The sequence below is a fragment of the Pelophylax lessonae genome (genome assembly GCF_965119305.1).
Source record: "Pelophylax lessonae genome assembly, chromosome: 9".
NCBI classification, from domain to species: Eukaryota; Metazoa; Chordata; class Amphibia; order Anura; family Ranidae; genus Pelophylax; species Pelophylax lessonae.
This window is the reverse complement of record NC_138776.1, coordinates 93,282,337-93,298,710: the sequence shown is the minus strand read 5'-3', so window position 1 is coordinate 93,298,710 and position 16,374 is coordinate 93,282,337. Positions and strand designations below refer to the sequence as shown.

Here is a 16,374-nt window from a genome sequence, read left to right as displayed (position 1 = left end):
GCACTATTCATTCCACTGACACTAATAATGGGGCACTATTCATTCCACTGACACCAACAATGGGGCACTATTCATTCCACTGACACCGACAATGGGGCACTATTCATTCCACTGACACCGACAATGGGGCACTATTCATTCCACTGACACTAACAATGGAGCACTATTCATTCCACTGACACTAATAATGGGGCACTATTAATTCCACTGACACCGATAATGGGGCACTATCATTCCACTGACACCAACAATGGAGCCTAATTACTTCTACTAATAACAAAAATGGGGCACTGTTCCAGTGGTGCCAAATATTTCTCCCCCTAATTCCAAAGATCGGGCATTGTTCACTCCCACTGGGCAAAGTCTGGCCCCCCTAAAGTCTGAAGGACAGTAAACTGTCCCTTTCTTTAGAAAGTTTGGAGACCCCTGCTCCACTCTGAAGGGTGCTGGCGTCTGACATCTAAAAGTCATGGTAACTATGCAATGTCAAGGCAGGACGAAACACATCAGGGCATGGTCTTAGGAGGAGGCAATGCTGAGGCCATTTCTCATAGTTATAACACACTGAGATCTGGGTTTGAGGCACCTTCACATTGCACCCTATGCATACTCAGATTTACATACGTGCATAAATACTGTGGATGGATGCGTGATGGATCCAGGTAGTTGTGGCACTGATTTTTGTTTTTTTATGGAAAAAAAGAAAAGCTGAACTTAGATGAAAACTATTTTCCCAAGCATATCAGGTGCAGTCTGATGACATCAGACAAGAGGATCATCAGCTAATTATAGAGCAGCTCAAGGCCTTCGGAAACTGATATTTAATTAAGGAGGGGCTGACGGCACATTACAGCACATGGCTTGCAGCTTATATCTCTGGTACTCTAGCCATAGGACCTCTGCACCAAAATGCTCCTGCAGTCATTCATTTCTTAATCTGGTGTTCTCATCCTGGTGTTCACCAAATATCTGGCATCCAAAAGAGATACAAGCATACATTGGGGGAAAAAAAGTATTGGATCCCCTGCTGATTTTGTAGGTTTGCCCGCTGACAAAGAAATGATCAGTCTATCATTTAATGGTAGGTTTATTTTAATAGTGAGAGACAGAATATCAACAAAAAGATCCAAAACGCATTTCAAAAGAGTTATAAATTGATTTGCATTTTAACTACCTGCCGACCAGCCGCTGTAGTTTTACTGCAGCAGGTTGGCTCTAATACGCGAAACGACCTACCTGTACATTGCTTCGTGTAACAGATAGTGGAGGCGCGCACACACGCCGATTGGCTGGAGGGGGAGCAAATCAGACGTGATGTCCGCTGGCCACCAGCGATCACTCCCCATGGAGACAGAATGGCGGTCTGCCGATGTAAACACTGTCACAGATGAACACAGGGATCCTGTGTTCCTCCTATTCAGGAACACAAGTCTCTTTGTTCATCCAGTGAGTGGATCCCCCACATAGTTAGAAAGCACCCCCTAGGCACACACTCCTTTGATCGCCCCTGGTGTTAAACCCTTTCCTGCCAGTGTCATTAGTACAGTAACAGTGCTTATTTTTAGCACTGATTACAGTATTAGGGTCACTGGTCCCCTGAAAAGTGTTGCAGTCCCGCTAAAAATCGCAGATCGCCGCCATTACTAGTAAAAAATAAATAAATAAATAATAATGACATAGATCTATCCCCTAGTTTGTAGACGTGATACATTTTGTGCAAACCAATCAATATACACTTATTGGGATTTTTTTTTTTAACCAAAAATTTGTGTCAGAATACATATTGGTCTAAATTGATGAAAAAATTAGATTTTTTTTTATTTATTGAGAATGTTTTATAGCAGAAAATAAAACACTTTTTTTTTTTTTTCAGAATTGCCGCTCTTTTATGTTTATAGTGCAAAAAAAATGAAAAACTGCAGAGGGGATCAAATACCACCAGAAAAAAGCTCTATTTGTGGGAAAAAAGGACACCAATTTTATTTGGGTACAGTGTCGCATGACTGCGCAATTGTCAGTTAAAGTAATGCAGTGCCGAATTGCAAAAATGGCCTAGTCATTGAGGTAAAACCTTCCAGTCCTTAAGTGGTTAATGAGTGAAATAAGTATTTTTTTTTTTTTTTTTTTTTTTTTTTTGTCTGTCAACTGGTTTTATTAACACATGTACATGTTACTTGTCTTCAGGCTTGTTGAAGCAATAAGTCAGACAACATTCTCCACAGTAGTGCCTGTCGAAGTGACTGGCCATGAAGACTCCAGCGCCGCACTCATCAGATGGACATTCACGCCTCAAGCGGTGGATTTTGCCATTCTCATCAACCTTGTAGTACTTGAGCACAGCAAGCTTGACCTTCTTTCTCTTATGCTTGTTCTTCTTGGGGGTGGTGTAAGACTTCTTCTTCCTCTTCTTAGCACCACCACGGAGCCTCAGCACCAGGTGAAGTGTGGACTCCTTCTGAATGTTATAATCTGAGAGTGTGCGGCCATCTTCAAGCTGCTTGCCAGCGAAGATCAACCTCTGCTGATCAGGAGGAATACCTTCCTTGTCCTGAATCTTAGCCTTGACATTTTCAATAGTATCAGAGGGCTCGACCTCGAGGGTGATGGTCTTCCCCGTCAGCGTTTTCACGAAGATCTGCATGGTGATGGCGGATCCACCTCCTGCTAATGGCGGATCCTGGAGAGAGGTGAAATAAGTATTTGACCCCTTCGCAAAAAACATGACTTAGTACTTGGTGGCAAAACCCTTGTTGGCAATCACAGAGGTCAGACGTTCCTTGTAGTTGGCCACCAGGTTTGCACACATCTCAGGAGGGATTTGTCCCACTCCTCTTTGCAGATCCTCTCCAAGTCATTAAGGTTTTAAGGCTGAGGTTTGGTAACTTGAACCTTCAGCTCCCTCCACATATTTTCTATGGGATTAAGGTCTGGAGACTGGCTAGGTCACTCCAGTACGTTAATGTGCTTCTTCTTGAGCCACTCCTTTGTTGTCTTGGCCGTATGTTTTGGGTCAATGTCATCCTGGAATACCCATCCATGACCCATGTTCAATGCCCTGGCTGAGGGAAGGAGGTTCTCACCAAGATTTGATGGTACATGGCCCCGTCCATCATCCCTTTGATGCGGCGAAGCCCCAAAGCATGTTTCCACCTCCATGTTTGACAGTGGGGATGGTATTCTTGGTTTCATATGCAGCCTTCCTCCTCCTCCAAACACAGCAAGTTAAGTTGATGCCACAGAGTTTGATTTTGGTCTCATCTGACCACAGTACTTTCACCCAGTTCTCCTCTAAATCATTCAGATGTTCATTAGCAAACTTTGGACGGGCCTGTACATGTGCTTTCTTGAGCAGGGGGGCCTTCGCAGCGTAATGTGTTACCAATTTTTTTCTTGGTGACTATGGTCCCAGCTGCCCTGAGGTCATTGACAAGATTCTCCCGTGTAGTTCTGGGCTGATTCCTCACCATTCTCATGATCACTGAAACTCCATGAGGCGAAATCTTACATGGAGCCCCAGACCGAGGGAGATCAGTTATTTTGCATTTCTTCCATTTGCAAATAATCGCATCAACTGTTGTCACCCTCTCACCATGCTGCTTGGCGATGGTCTTGTAGCCTATTCCAGCCTTTGGTAGGTCTACAATCTTGTCCCTGACATCCTTGGACAGCTCTTTGGTCTTGGCCATGATAGAGAGATTGGAATCTGATTGATTGTCTTTTATACAGGTAACAAGCTGAGATTAGGAACACTCCCTTTAAGAGAGTGCTCCTAATCTCAGCTCATTACCTGTATAGAAGACACCTGAGAGCCAGAAATCTTGCTGATTGATAGGGGATCAAATACCTTTTTCCCTTACTGTATGACCTGCTGTACAGTAAATTGTGATTGGTGAGCACCTACTACTTTTAGTTGAACTTAGCTTATGAAGAACTGCTCAAAGACATATACCTTAGGTTTTTGTCTTCTGCAGGGCTTATTACTGTTTTCGGGGGCCCTGGTGAAAAGATCCACACCTATCACCAGAGCCACTCATATAGGCTGAGGGTGTTTTTTCAACTGAGCTTTTAGGGTAACATACTAAGGAAATTCTCCATATACAGTGGATATAAAAAGTCCACACACCCCCTGTTAAAATGGCAGGTTTCTGTGATTTAGAAAAATAAGACAAAGATAAATAATTTCAGATCTATTTCCACCTTTAATTTGACCTATAAGCTATAAACTGTACAATTCAGTTGAACAACAAACTGAAATCTTTAAAGTGGAGGTAAGTAAAACTAAAAAAGAATAAAATAATATGGTTGCATAAGTGTGCACACCCTTAAACTATTACTTTGTTAAAGCACCTTTTGATTTTATTACAGCACTCAGTCTTTTTGGGTATGAGTCTTATCAGCATGTCACATCTTGACTTGGTAATATTTGCCCACTCCAGATCTGTCAGAAAACCACTCCAAATCTGTCAGATTGCGTGGGCATCTCCTGTGCACAGCCCTCATCAGATCATCCCACATATTTTCAATGGGATTCAGGTCTGGGCTCTGGCTGGGCCATTGCAAAACTTTATTCTTCTTCTGGTGAAGCCATTCCTTTGTTGATTTTGATGTATGCTTTGGGTCGTTGTCATGCTGAAAGATGTACTTGGTGGCAAAACTCTTGTTGTTCATGTTCAGCTTTCTAGCAGAAGTGTGAAGGTTTTGTGCCAATATTGACTGGTATTTGGAACTGTTCATAATTCCCTCTACCTTGACTAAGGCCCCTGTTCCAGCTGAAGAAAAACAGCCCCAAAGCATGGTGTTGCCACCACAGCATATGGGATTTACTGCATGGGTCACCTATAGGATCCTAAAGAAGATCAAGTCAGCTGTTGAAAGGATGGCGGTTTTAGTTGCTGGTATGCATGACTAACTCAGCTTAGGGAGAGGTTTGATGGTTAAACCAGCTGGCTATACACAATTAGATTTTCATTTCAGCAGTCATACTGAAATTATGAAAAAGCATTCATCAGAACATTCTTTCTTGTCATCATTGAGTCAACTCATTTAATTGGAATGGATTTCAAATTTCATGTAGACCTACTATTTGAATAGAATCCTGGAGGTAATAAACAGATTTCATTACACATTTGTATGATTTTTTTCCCATGTGAAAACCACATTCACAGTTAGAATTATGCTTGTTTGGGCTTCCTTCCTCTGCTATCAGGATGAATTACCTTGGACGAGTTTTCCTGACATCAAGAGAAAAAGGTGACGGGAAGGAAGTTGCAAGCACACAGCCTGTGATTGACAGTCTCAGTTAAAAAAATAATTTTAAGTGCAAATTTCAGTATTTAGGCTACAAACAAGTACAATATGCAATTAGCAATGTTATTTAAGGTACATATTAAAGCAAAAAAAATATTTCTTATTTTACTTTTGATATGGTAGGTAAGTAGTTCAGGGACAGGACTAAGGTGGGCAAGAAATTAGGATGGCATGGAAAACACACATGAAATTGACTCTCACAGTGACACTGACAGCAGTATGCAGCAGCACAGATGATGATGACACCTCACAGACACAACACGTCCCACCCGGAGTCACAATGACAGTCTCTCTCCACACCAGGTGGTCCCTTCAGTCCAAACAGCACTGACAGCCCCTTTCCTGGATTGCATTGCTCCCGTCCCTCAGACCCACACATGAGGCTCCGGATGCTTCACTCGGCTCCGGGCGATTCACTCGGGTCCCTTGCACCATGATATCGCACATCAAACTCAGGCACTGCCTCGGCCAGACATGCCCCCTGTGCTGGCACCGCCCAAACACACTGTAGCAGGCTAGAAAGCACTCGGATTGTCTTGGCCAAGCTGAGTGTCACAGCCACATTTTTAACTGGCAATCTTTTCCTGTCACTGATATTTACTGTCAGGAGAAAAATGTCCATTTTTTTTACTGACAGCCAGTAAAAATGCTGACGGCTGGCAACACTTGTGTGAAGGGGATGTGTACCTTCACTCCAATCAGTTCTTTTTCCCCCACTGAACCCTGCAGGGTAAAATTTCAGCTCTCTGCCCATGCAGATAAACAGGTACAACTTATACATGAGGACTTGTTTAATCTTTGTGTATCACCTGAGGGCCAGTCACTTCACTGGGTATATGTAAGGGTTTGCATCCACTTTAATCATTATTCTTCCTAGCTATCCCTAAGGGGCCTCTATGCCACTATGCCACCATATCTAGCTCCTTGGGCATGCCCGTGGCTCCTGCAACCACTTCCCTTTGCCAAAGCATTTACCTTGTCTGTACAACAAGGTAATTGCTCTAAGCCTGTTGACCACAGTACATTGGAAATTGCTGTCTTAGCCTCAGTAATATTTGCTTTTAAAATTCTGCTTATTCTGCAAATCAGGATAGACGTTGGTCATGGGAGATAATGGGAGTAAGTTTTTCACACTCTCAATTAGCATGAGAAAACACTGACAAATAAAACCTGATGTTTTCTTTTCATTAGAAGCTCCGGTATTTATTTGAGCCCTGGATCTGTACAATCCAGTCCAAACTTGCAAATATAGGCAGACAATCTTAAACACCAACTAAACCTGTACTTCTTGATGACATCAGCACCATAGCTGCAGAATATAAGAGCATGCTGGATGGGGAGAAGAAACAAAACAGACAGGAGGGAGAGGTTGGAAATATATTCTCAGAGGTGCCTTGTTTCTGCTGTAAAAGCTAAGAGCATCTTAAAGAGGTTGTAAACCTGAAAGGAAAAAAAAAAGAAAAAAAAGGAACTCCTGTTTTCTTATAGCAGATTAAAAAGAACAGTGCTTGTGCTGTCTAATCTGTCCCTCTCTAAGCTGTAAAAAACCTGGTTGATCCTGCCTGTTCCTGTTTCCACCTTAGTGTGCAGACCACGGTAATCATGGCTGCTGATCCAGGATTACTGTGGTCAGGTTACATGCCATCATCATCCTGCTGTTCTCCTCTCTCCCCCTCCCTCCCTGCCTGTCAGCTTCTGTGTGTGTGAGTCGTCTGCCCCCACCACAATCAGTAGCTGGCAGTAAAGGTAAAGAAATATCACTGCCATCCCCTCTGTTCTATCAATCCATCCTACACTGTGTAAATGTTTGTAGAAAGCGATACCTGTAAATACCTCATCTCAGATCTTTTATGGCAGTTCATGTGACCTCCAGTGGCTCTACTCCCCCATCTTATGGCTACAGGGGGAGGGGTTGAGAGCCTAGCACAGGGCTGAGGTCGAAGAAGGATCCCGCCCCCCCCCCCCCCGCTTTAGCCCTTAGATCGGGGGAGGAGAGCAGTCAGAGGTCATGTGACCGGCCATAAAAGATCTGAGATAAGGTATTTACAGGCATCATTTTATACATTTACACAGTGTGGGATGGATTGATAGAATAGAGGTGCTTTCAGTAACCTGTTACCTTTACATCCCCTTTAAAGCTAAATTCACCAAAGCTCAGACCATCTTCTCCAGGAAAGACTTAGTTCTGCTAGATACTAATCAGCATACAGTAGATAGTTCGGTGATAAATCCGCAGTGCTATAAAATGAAAATAGCATATCAACATCTTTTATACAAACCTAATATGCTCTCTGGCTCGGTTTATTTAAAGCAGAACACCAGCACAAAAGAAAAAAAAATATTGGCACATTAAAAGATAAAATTAAAAAGCAGACTGCAATACACTCCTTAGAGAAGTAGGGCCACACACATTTCGTTCTGCATTCCTGTGACCCAAGGCTAAGGCCCACTGTTGGCTGACATCACTGATCCGGTCCAGGCTCTAGAGAAATCCTGATTTTAATGGCAGCATTCATCCTGATGGCTGGACGGGTAGCTGCCTCACCCTCTCAGCACATCACTGAGAGCCTGAGCCAGCAGCTCCCACCCCCTCCACAGTCTACCACTTTAGTGAGCGTTGGAGGGGCAGAGCAGAGAGCCTCGGCTCTCTGTTCAGTGAAGGCCGAGAACCGAGCGATCAGCTGTCTTTGATTTCTCACTTCTTGATCTTAGAGCCGGTGGGGAACAGATGCAGCATCATAACAATGCTGCATCCACCCGAGTATGTGTTTTTGGTTTTTTTTCAATTCTTACACTAAGCTGAGGTTTAATATGCTTATATTTTGCCTCCCCTGGTTCCTCTTTTCCCCCTTCATTAACATGCAACCTTTCTTACATACAGAACCTTATTGAACACCCAGTGACATCGTCATTAGGTCTTTGCACTTTCGCTGTGCAATGCAGGCAGATCATGGCTTGTTGGAGGGACCAATAGGGGGCTGTATACAGTATTCGGAAGACACAAAGCCGTAGTAATGCCTAAATGCGAAGTTGAACCCCCATGACTGAAAAAACTGAAAACCAAAAAATGAAAGGGGTGGGCCAGGGCAGTAAGGATCAGGAAGAAAGAGCTGAATGGGGCTCTATCTGACTTGCTGTAAATGAAATCAGATCCTGCAATTTCAGTACAGGAGAGGAGCCTGTACAACTGCATAAGACTGAAGATAAGACCAGAGTTCAGCTTTAAATCTAGAGCTGCCCTCTGCAGGACTCCCTCCCACCACTAGATGTCATCAGCCTTTCAGGTTGAATGACACCCAGCATCATTCATCGAAATTCCTCTGAGCCTAGGCTGTTCTGGTCCTGTCCCATTCTGTGACTTTGAAGAGCTCAGTAGATGAACTTCAGATTACACACAAAGCTGAATTAGTCAAAGAAGCAAGCTATTCCTGCTTCCCTCTCTGCTCTGCGCCGCCGCTCCATACAGAGTCTGAGCCAGACAGAGACTATGAAAACAAACAGCTTTTGCTACACTCTCTCTTTAAAAACCCAAATAGTTTTTTTGACACCAGTTTTTATGGGTGCATCCTGCATTAAATGTTTAATTGGTAAATGAAGATTTTACATAAATAAGAAAATAATATAAAACATCAACATAAAGAAGATGAAAATTATAAATGAATGTTAATTTGCTAAATATTGTTTATTTTTAATTATTGTTTTCATCTTTTTTATAATTTGTTACATATCTGTGCTGCCAATCTCACACAGCCTCTTTGCAACCACATCCTGTCTACATATGCATTCCAATGATGGCTGCGTGTCATTTTCCAGAGCCAGGTTCCTGATAGTGACAACAGTGGACCATGCCCACATAACGTCTCCTGAAACAGCCACTCGTCTGTATCAGAAGCCGAAGTGGCAGGGTGACAATGCACAACAGGGAAACTAAGAATAGAACACTGTCACCCTATAACAGGAAGTGCCTGAATAAGAAACATCATGGCAGGATCATCAGGTCTTATTTCAATGAAAGCGGATATTAAAAAAGACTGAAAATTGCTTTTGAATTAACATTTAAGTGGTTGTAAACCATTACATATACCCAGTGAAATAACTGGCCTTAGGTGATACACAGAGATTAACCGCTTGCCGACCGCCGCACAACTATTTACTGCGGCGGTCAGCCCCTCACAGGCAGAGCGACGTCGCTAGCCTTTGAGGGTCTAGGGAGCGAGCGCGCGCCCCCGGAGGCTCGCTCTCGCGCGGTCACGGACCCCCCCCCCCCGCGCGTGTGCCCGGCGGACCCGATGTCCGCCGGTCACTCGGCGATCGTCGGTACAGCGGGAGAAAGGCAGGTGGCTAATGTAAACAAGCCACCTGTCATTCTCCCCTGTGTAGAAACAGTGATCATACGGTTCTACTATGTAGGACCGTTGATCATTGTTCCTACACATCAAGCCACAGCCAATCACAGTTAGAATCACGCCCCTAGGGACACAAATAGCCCCTCCCTCTCAAAAAAAGTTACTGCCACTGTATAGAGCACTGATTACTGTAGAAATGTCACTGGTAACCCCAAAACCTCAAAAATGTCAGTCAAGGGTCCGATCTGTCCGCCGCAATGTCGCAGTACCGCAAAAAAAAAAAATCGCAGATCGCCGCCATTATGCGTTAAAAAAAAAAAGACAAAAATCTTTCCCTTTGTTAGTAAAACGAGATAACATTTGCGCAAACCAATCAAAATACGCTTTTTGCAATTTTTTTTACCAAACACATGTAGCAGAAAACAAATTGGCCAAACATTTTAAAAAATTTTGATTTTTAAATTTTTTTGGGGGGAATTTCATATAAAACAATTTGAAAAATATTGTTATTTTTGCAAAATTTACGCTCTTTTTTTGTTTTTAGCGCAAAAAGTAAAAATCGCACAGGTGATCAAATACCACCAAAAGAAAGCTCTGTTTGTGGGAAAAAAAGGACATCAAATTCGTTTAGGTACAGCGTCGCACGACCGTGCAATTGTCCGTTAAAGTCCCGCAGTGCCGAATCGCAAAAAAAACCCTGGTCGGAATGGGGGTAAAATCTTCCGGGGCTTAAGTGGTTAAACAAATCCTCCTACATAAGTTGTACCTGTTTATCTGCAGCATTTCCTCTCTACATCTGTTCAAAGTGCTGAATTTTAAAGCTAGTCTGAAAGTTCAGGAAAAAAAGGGGACGGAGAGCTGATGAGGAGAGGTCTGAGAGCTGATTGGAGGGAAGGGACACACCCACCTTCACACAGCACACAGGAACAGAGCTGAGGCTACCAATCAGCTGGGAGTCCCTCCCCCATCACCATTTTGCTCTTGGTGTCAGGAACACTTATCAGAAGTGACTCATGCAGATAGCAGAGGAAGGAAGCAGCAGACTGAAATTACACTTAGTGCTCTTAATTCAGACAAGTACACACTACAGAGGGATGTACTTTGTTCATATTTTATGTCTGAGGTTTACAACCACTTTAACATGTTAAAGTTTATAATAGCTATTAGTTATTGGGTTTACATCTACTTTAAAAACATCAAAACGGTAAAATATATTAAAAAATAAATTGACCCAAATGTATTCTGGTTTACCTTTAAGAACCTATGCTTTCTAAAAGAAAGCAATGTGTACCTGAAAGAATGCATACATTATAGCACACACGTTTATTAAAACAGAACTACACCGCATCTGAGTACTCTCAACCAAAAAAACCTTTTAATTCATTTTAAATATTCAAAGCAAACTCCCCCATTCACCCATGTCTCCATGCCTTATTTTTCTCAGAAATCACTATGGAAAACACCCCCTAACATTTCTGGCCATGGCCATCTTAAGTAAGGGCAGACGATTCATGTAACATTTACTTCCTGGAATCCACCTGCCCTTAGCTTAGGCATGCTGGCAGGAGACTGTGCTTAGCTGAGAAAACCCCTCCACCCCTCCTGAAGACTTTTGGGATGTGTGACATAATTTGCCCACGCCAGAAATCAGGAAGTAACTGAAAAAAAGTTTAAAGCGAGTAATAATAATAATATCATAAGTAAGTACAATATTGTACACATAATATACTTTCCTGACAGACTCCATGGCAGCATACGTTCGGGTAGGCTCCGCCTCCTCTCCTACCTCATAGGACCCCACTCCCATAAATCTTTGCTCCCTTTCAGCATCAGTGTTCTTTTTTCGTCCTCCTCATACATATAGTTTTATGTTCCTACTTTCTTCGGTCCTATATGAAAAACGGTGGCAGATTGAGTCATGGAGTCTCCGATAAGCCCTGGCTCTTAGCGGGGTATGGAGGGGGCAATGGAAGAGACCCTTAGCAGGAGCTCTGTGGTCTGGCCGAGAGAGCCTTGCTGCTGCGGGTGGCCCTTTTTTTGCCCGAAGATTTGAGCTGGTGCTGCGTCTCCTGGACTCGATTATGCCGTCGGCAGGGTGGTAAGCCCTGATATGGGACCAAGTTTCTTATCCTTTTTTATTTATTGTGTCTGTTGTACTGCCAAAATTCATGTCTATATTTCCTTCCTGTAGTATACAGTAGTGCCATTATTATAGGGTCTAGTTAGTCACCTGTTAACATACTGGTTTCTTCTTTTGTCGGTTCCGCTTCTCACGGCCATGGCCGCGATCATGTCCGCCGCTTCCGGGTTGTCCGGCGCCTCTGCGCATGCGCAGTGTGCTCCGGATAGGTCTTTTCGTCGCGCATGCGCAGACGCGATGTCTGACGTCGCGCGCGCATGCGCAGTACCTCGGAATCACCTCGGGGCGGCATATTTAAACAGGGTTATTGACCAGGGCTGGTGGGAAGGTCGGCAGATCGATAGCCTCCCCCAGTCTCTGGTATACTTAGCGAGGTAAGATTCTTCCTTTTCTGGGGTCTTTTTGTATGACACTGGGACTGATAGTCTTCTGTCCTCCCTCCAGCTAGCTTCAGTACAAAGTCTGCTTATACTATGGATACCTCATCGCCGCCCCCTAGTGGCCAGCCAGCTCTTTCAAGGTATGTGCTGGATCCTGTAGCTAGACTGATCTGAGTGTCTTTTTAGTGTCTCTTATACTCTGCTATATGTGTCTGTCTCCAGCTCTTTTAGGCCTGATCAACAGCCACGTGCACGCAGCGAAGACAGACATACAAAATCGCAGCACCGGCGCTCCTCATCCAAATCTAAACGCAGCTCCCCCCATAGTAGGGGACGCGATGGCCACTCTTCCACACATTATGGCCAAGTGGAACGCCAGCAGGGGAAAAAATGCTGGGGATGTCGCACTGTGATACCGGAAGGTTCCTCCCTATGTAAAACCTGTTATGCCCAAGCTACGGGCGAAAGAGAAAAATCAGACCAACATATTGAGGAGGTGGTGCGTAGGGTTCTCAAGGACTCTCTCGCTGATTTTCACAAGACAAATGCTCCTGCAGGGCCGTCCCACTCCCCTGATAGAGATCTTTTGCTTCAGGATCCGTTTGAGTCTTCCCAGCCCAGCCATCCTTCTATTCTCCCGTCAGATTCCGAATCCGATTCAGATGACTCCGGTTCTGGATTTGAGTTCAGCCTCGTTTCCCCGTTAGTGAAGGCGGTTAGAGAGGCCCTTGACTGGGAAGATCCTGCTGTTTCTTCGCCTAAGCAGAAGAAATATTTCAAGCAGCTGTGTAAGGAGAGGTTAAACTTTCCATTTTTAGGAGAGCTGGGAGACATAATCTCTGAGGAGTGGAACAAGGTGGAGAGGAAAAATTCCATGACCACAAAAATGACAAAGATGTATCCTTTTAAACAGGAAGAGGTGAAGTATCTGGAGTCTTCCCCCAGTGTGGATGCCGCAGTGATGCGTCTTGCGAAGCATGTCACCCTTCCAATGGAAGATACAGCATCTTTTAGGGATCCTTTGGATAGAAGGATTGATGCTGACCTTAAACGGGCATATCTTTCAGCCGGTATGGCCTGTAAGCCAGCTTTGGCCTCGGCTACAATTTCCAAAGCAATGGAAGTTTGGATCAACGCCCTTGAAGATACTCTTGGAGGAGTTTCGGAAGAAGCTCTTCGGAGCTCCCCGATTCAGGAGCTGAAGATGGCTGCGGGCTTCTTGGGGGAGGCGTCTCTGGACACCATTCGCCTCTTGGCCCGAGTTATGCTGTCCTCTGTTACGGCAAAACGTGCCCTTTGGCTTCGTCCTTGGGTAGCCGATGCTGACTCCAAACAGGCTTGGTGCCGAATTCCCTTTGAGGGTTCTTCCCTCTTTGGGAATAAGTTGGATGCAGCCATAACTCGGGCCACGGGTGGAAAATCTGGGTTCCTCCCTCAGGATAAACGCCCAGGCGCTCAGAAGCGTTCCTTTCCAAGAAGACAGAATACTAATCGTTCGAGGGAAGCGCGCAGCTACAGACCAGGAAAATCTTATGGTAGAAGCTGGAAGTCAAGACAAAAGACGCTATTGGCAATTGTGGCCCTCATCAGAACCAGAGGTATCAGGTTACATCACTACCTGGACGATCTTCTTCTTCTGTCCCAGGAGAGGTCCCAGCTACTGATACATCTGGAGCAGGTGATCCTCACTCTTCGAGAGTTCGGTTGGATTCTCAATTTGGAGAAGAGCCATCTGGTACCCACGCAGTCCCTGGTATTTCTCGGAGCACTGTTCAACACGTTGAATTGCACCATATCTCTACCAGAGGAGAAAATCCCAGTAGTCCAGAGCAGGGTGGCTTTCGCTCTTGCTGCCTCCCATCTCACTGCCCGTCAGTGTCTAAAGGTGGTAGGGACTCTAGTAGCTACCTCGCCCATGGTGAAGTGGGCTCTGTGGAAGTTGAGACCTTTCCAGAAAGGGTTTCTACATCAATGGACGACAGAGAACTTATCACAAGTCATTTACCTAACACCATTCATGAAGGGGTGCCTTCCATGGTGGTTACGCCGTGCGAATCTAACCAACTGCCACTCAATTGCTCCAATTTCCTGGGTGACGATAACCTCCGATGCCAGCAGTACCGGTTGGGGAGCCCATTGCCTGGCGGAAGTGGCACAGGGCAGGTGGAATTTCTCCAGTCACGGAGTGGTATCCAACATCCTAGAGTTACGAGCCGCCTTCAAAGCCCTTCAGGCTTTTCACCATCTGACTCAGGGAGCCTCAGTGTTACTCAGGATGGACAACACCACGGCAGTGGCATACGTCAAGAGGCAAGGTGGAACTCGCAGCATGTCTCTACTCCACGAAACAGAACCAATTATGTCCTGGGCCCAGCAACATCTGGCCAATCTCTCGGCGGTCTTTGTACCAGGAGTGTTGAATACGGAAGCAGACTTCCTGTCCAGATTTCAGTTGGACAACAACGAATGGTCCCTTCATCAGGAGGTGTTCAACTGGGTTCTGTCTCTGGGAATCTCACCGGAGGTGGATCTCTTTGCGAGTCCACGCAACAAGAAACTCCAGAAGTATTATACGAGGTTCAGGGATCCCCGAGCCTTCGGAGTGGATGCCCTCACGGACAGATGGAACTTCCAGTCTGCCTATGCCTTTCCTCCGGTGCCAATAGTACTCCAATTCCTGCGGAGACTGAAGATGGAGGAGGTGGAGGTCATAGCAATAATTCCCTTCTGGCCCAACAGGCCTTGGTTTCCTCTGCTGTCCCTTCTCAGCTTCAGGGATCCGATCCCTCTTCCTCTCAGGCCAGACCTTCTATCGCAGGGTCCTACTCTTCATCCATGCCCTGCGCGGCTACACCTCAAGGCCTGGTTCTTGAGAGGGGGAGGTTGGAGGCTCTCGGATGTCCAGAAGAGGTGATTCCCACTCTTATGAGTTCTAGAAGAGCCAGTACCAACAGAGTTTATGAGAGGATCTGGGCAAGGTTTATGAGTTATCAAGCTCGGAGCCTGGGTTCAGCAGGCACCCCTACTATTCAGCAAATCTTAAGTTTCCTACAGTCCGGGTTGGATCTATCCCTCTCGGTTAGTTCTCTCCGGGTACAAGTTTCTGCCATCTCTGCTTTCACCGGGATTCAGTGGGCAAGACATCAACTGATCCAACAGTTTTTTAAGGGTGCAGTCAGGCTAAGGCCGCAGAGAAAGCCAAGATTCCCGAAATGGGATCTTCCGTTGGTTTTGGACTTCTTTACTTCAAAAGATGTTGCTTCCATGTCCATCAAGGAGCTTACACTGAAGACGGTATTTCTGGTGGCTATCACCTCTGCTAAGAGGGTTTCAGAGATACACAATCTGGGCTGCAAAGAGCCTTTTCTGACCTTCTTTCAAGATAGAGTGGTCCTAATCCCTATGCTGGGGTCAAACCCTAAAGTAACATCTGTCTTCCATGAGAATTCTGAGATAGTTCTTCCCACCTTCAGAACAGATGAGCAGTCCTTAGTCCATCCTCTGGACGTGGGCGACACTCTGAGTCGATACTTAGAAGCCACATCATCCTTCCGTCAATCAGATTTCCTGTTCGTTCTTCTCCATGGAAATAAGAAAGGAAGGCGTGCTTCTTCAAGAGCAGTGGCTGCATGGATTGTTCAGGCTGTACAATGGGCATATAGAGCAAAAGGCTTGGCTCCTCCAGAGGCGATTACAGCTCATTCTACCAGAAGCATCGCTACGTCCTGGGCTGTTTCTAAACATGTCGCGCCTGACGTAATCTGCAGAGCAGCCGCCTGGTCGTCTGTGAATACCTTTCTTACACATTACTGTGTAGAACCTGCTGCTTTATCTTCAGTTAACTTTGGCGTTCAAGTTTTGTCAATTGACAGTGCCAATTAAAGTTTTTTCTTTGTTCAGCATCTTCCCACCCGGGAGTGTATAGCGAGTTATTTCCCGAACGTATGCTGCCATGGAGTCTGTCAGGAAAACGGAAAATTGATATCAAATACTTACCGTAATTTTCCTTTCCTGATGGACTCCATGGCAGCAGGAGTCCCCTCCCAATTCCTGAGTAGGCTAGTTACAGAACACTGATGCTGAAAGGGAGCAAAGATTTATGGGAGTGGGGTCCTATGAGGTAGGAGAGGAGGCGGAGCCTACCCGAACGTATGCTGCCATGGAGTCCATCAGGAAAGGAAAATTACGGTAAGTATTTGAT

At 45.1% G+C, this 16,374-nt stretch overlaps 2 protein-coding genes across 2 annotated transcripts in view; both read right to left on the bottom strand.

Annotated features, from left to right (window-relative positions):
• Positions 1-16,374, bottom strand: part of STN1 (STN1 subunit of CST complex) — a 105,171-nt gene that overhangs the window by 34,368 nt on the left and 54,429 nt on the right. The window lies entirely within an intron of this gene.
• Positions 2,150-2,692, bottom strand: LOC309562494 (ubiquitin-ribosomal protein eS31 fusion protein-like). The gene has a single exon (XM_082266723.1). It carries the CDS (start codon positions 2,639-2,641, stop codon positions 2,171-2,173), a length of 471 nt encoding a protein of 156 aa, XP_082122849.1. The 5' UTR covers positions 2,642-2,692; the 3' UTR covers positions 2,150-2,170.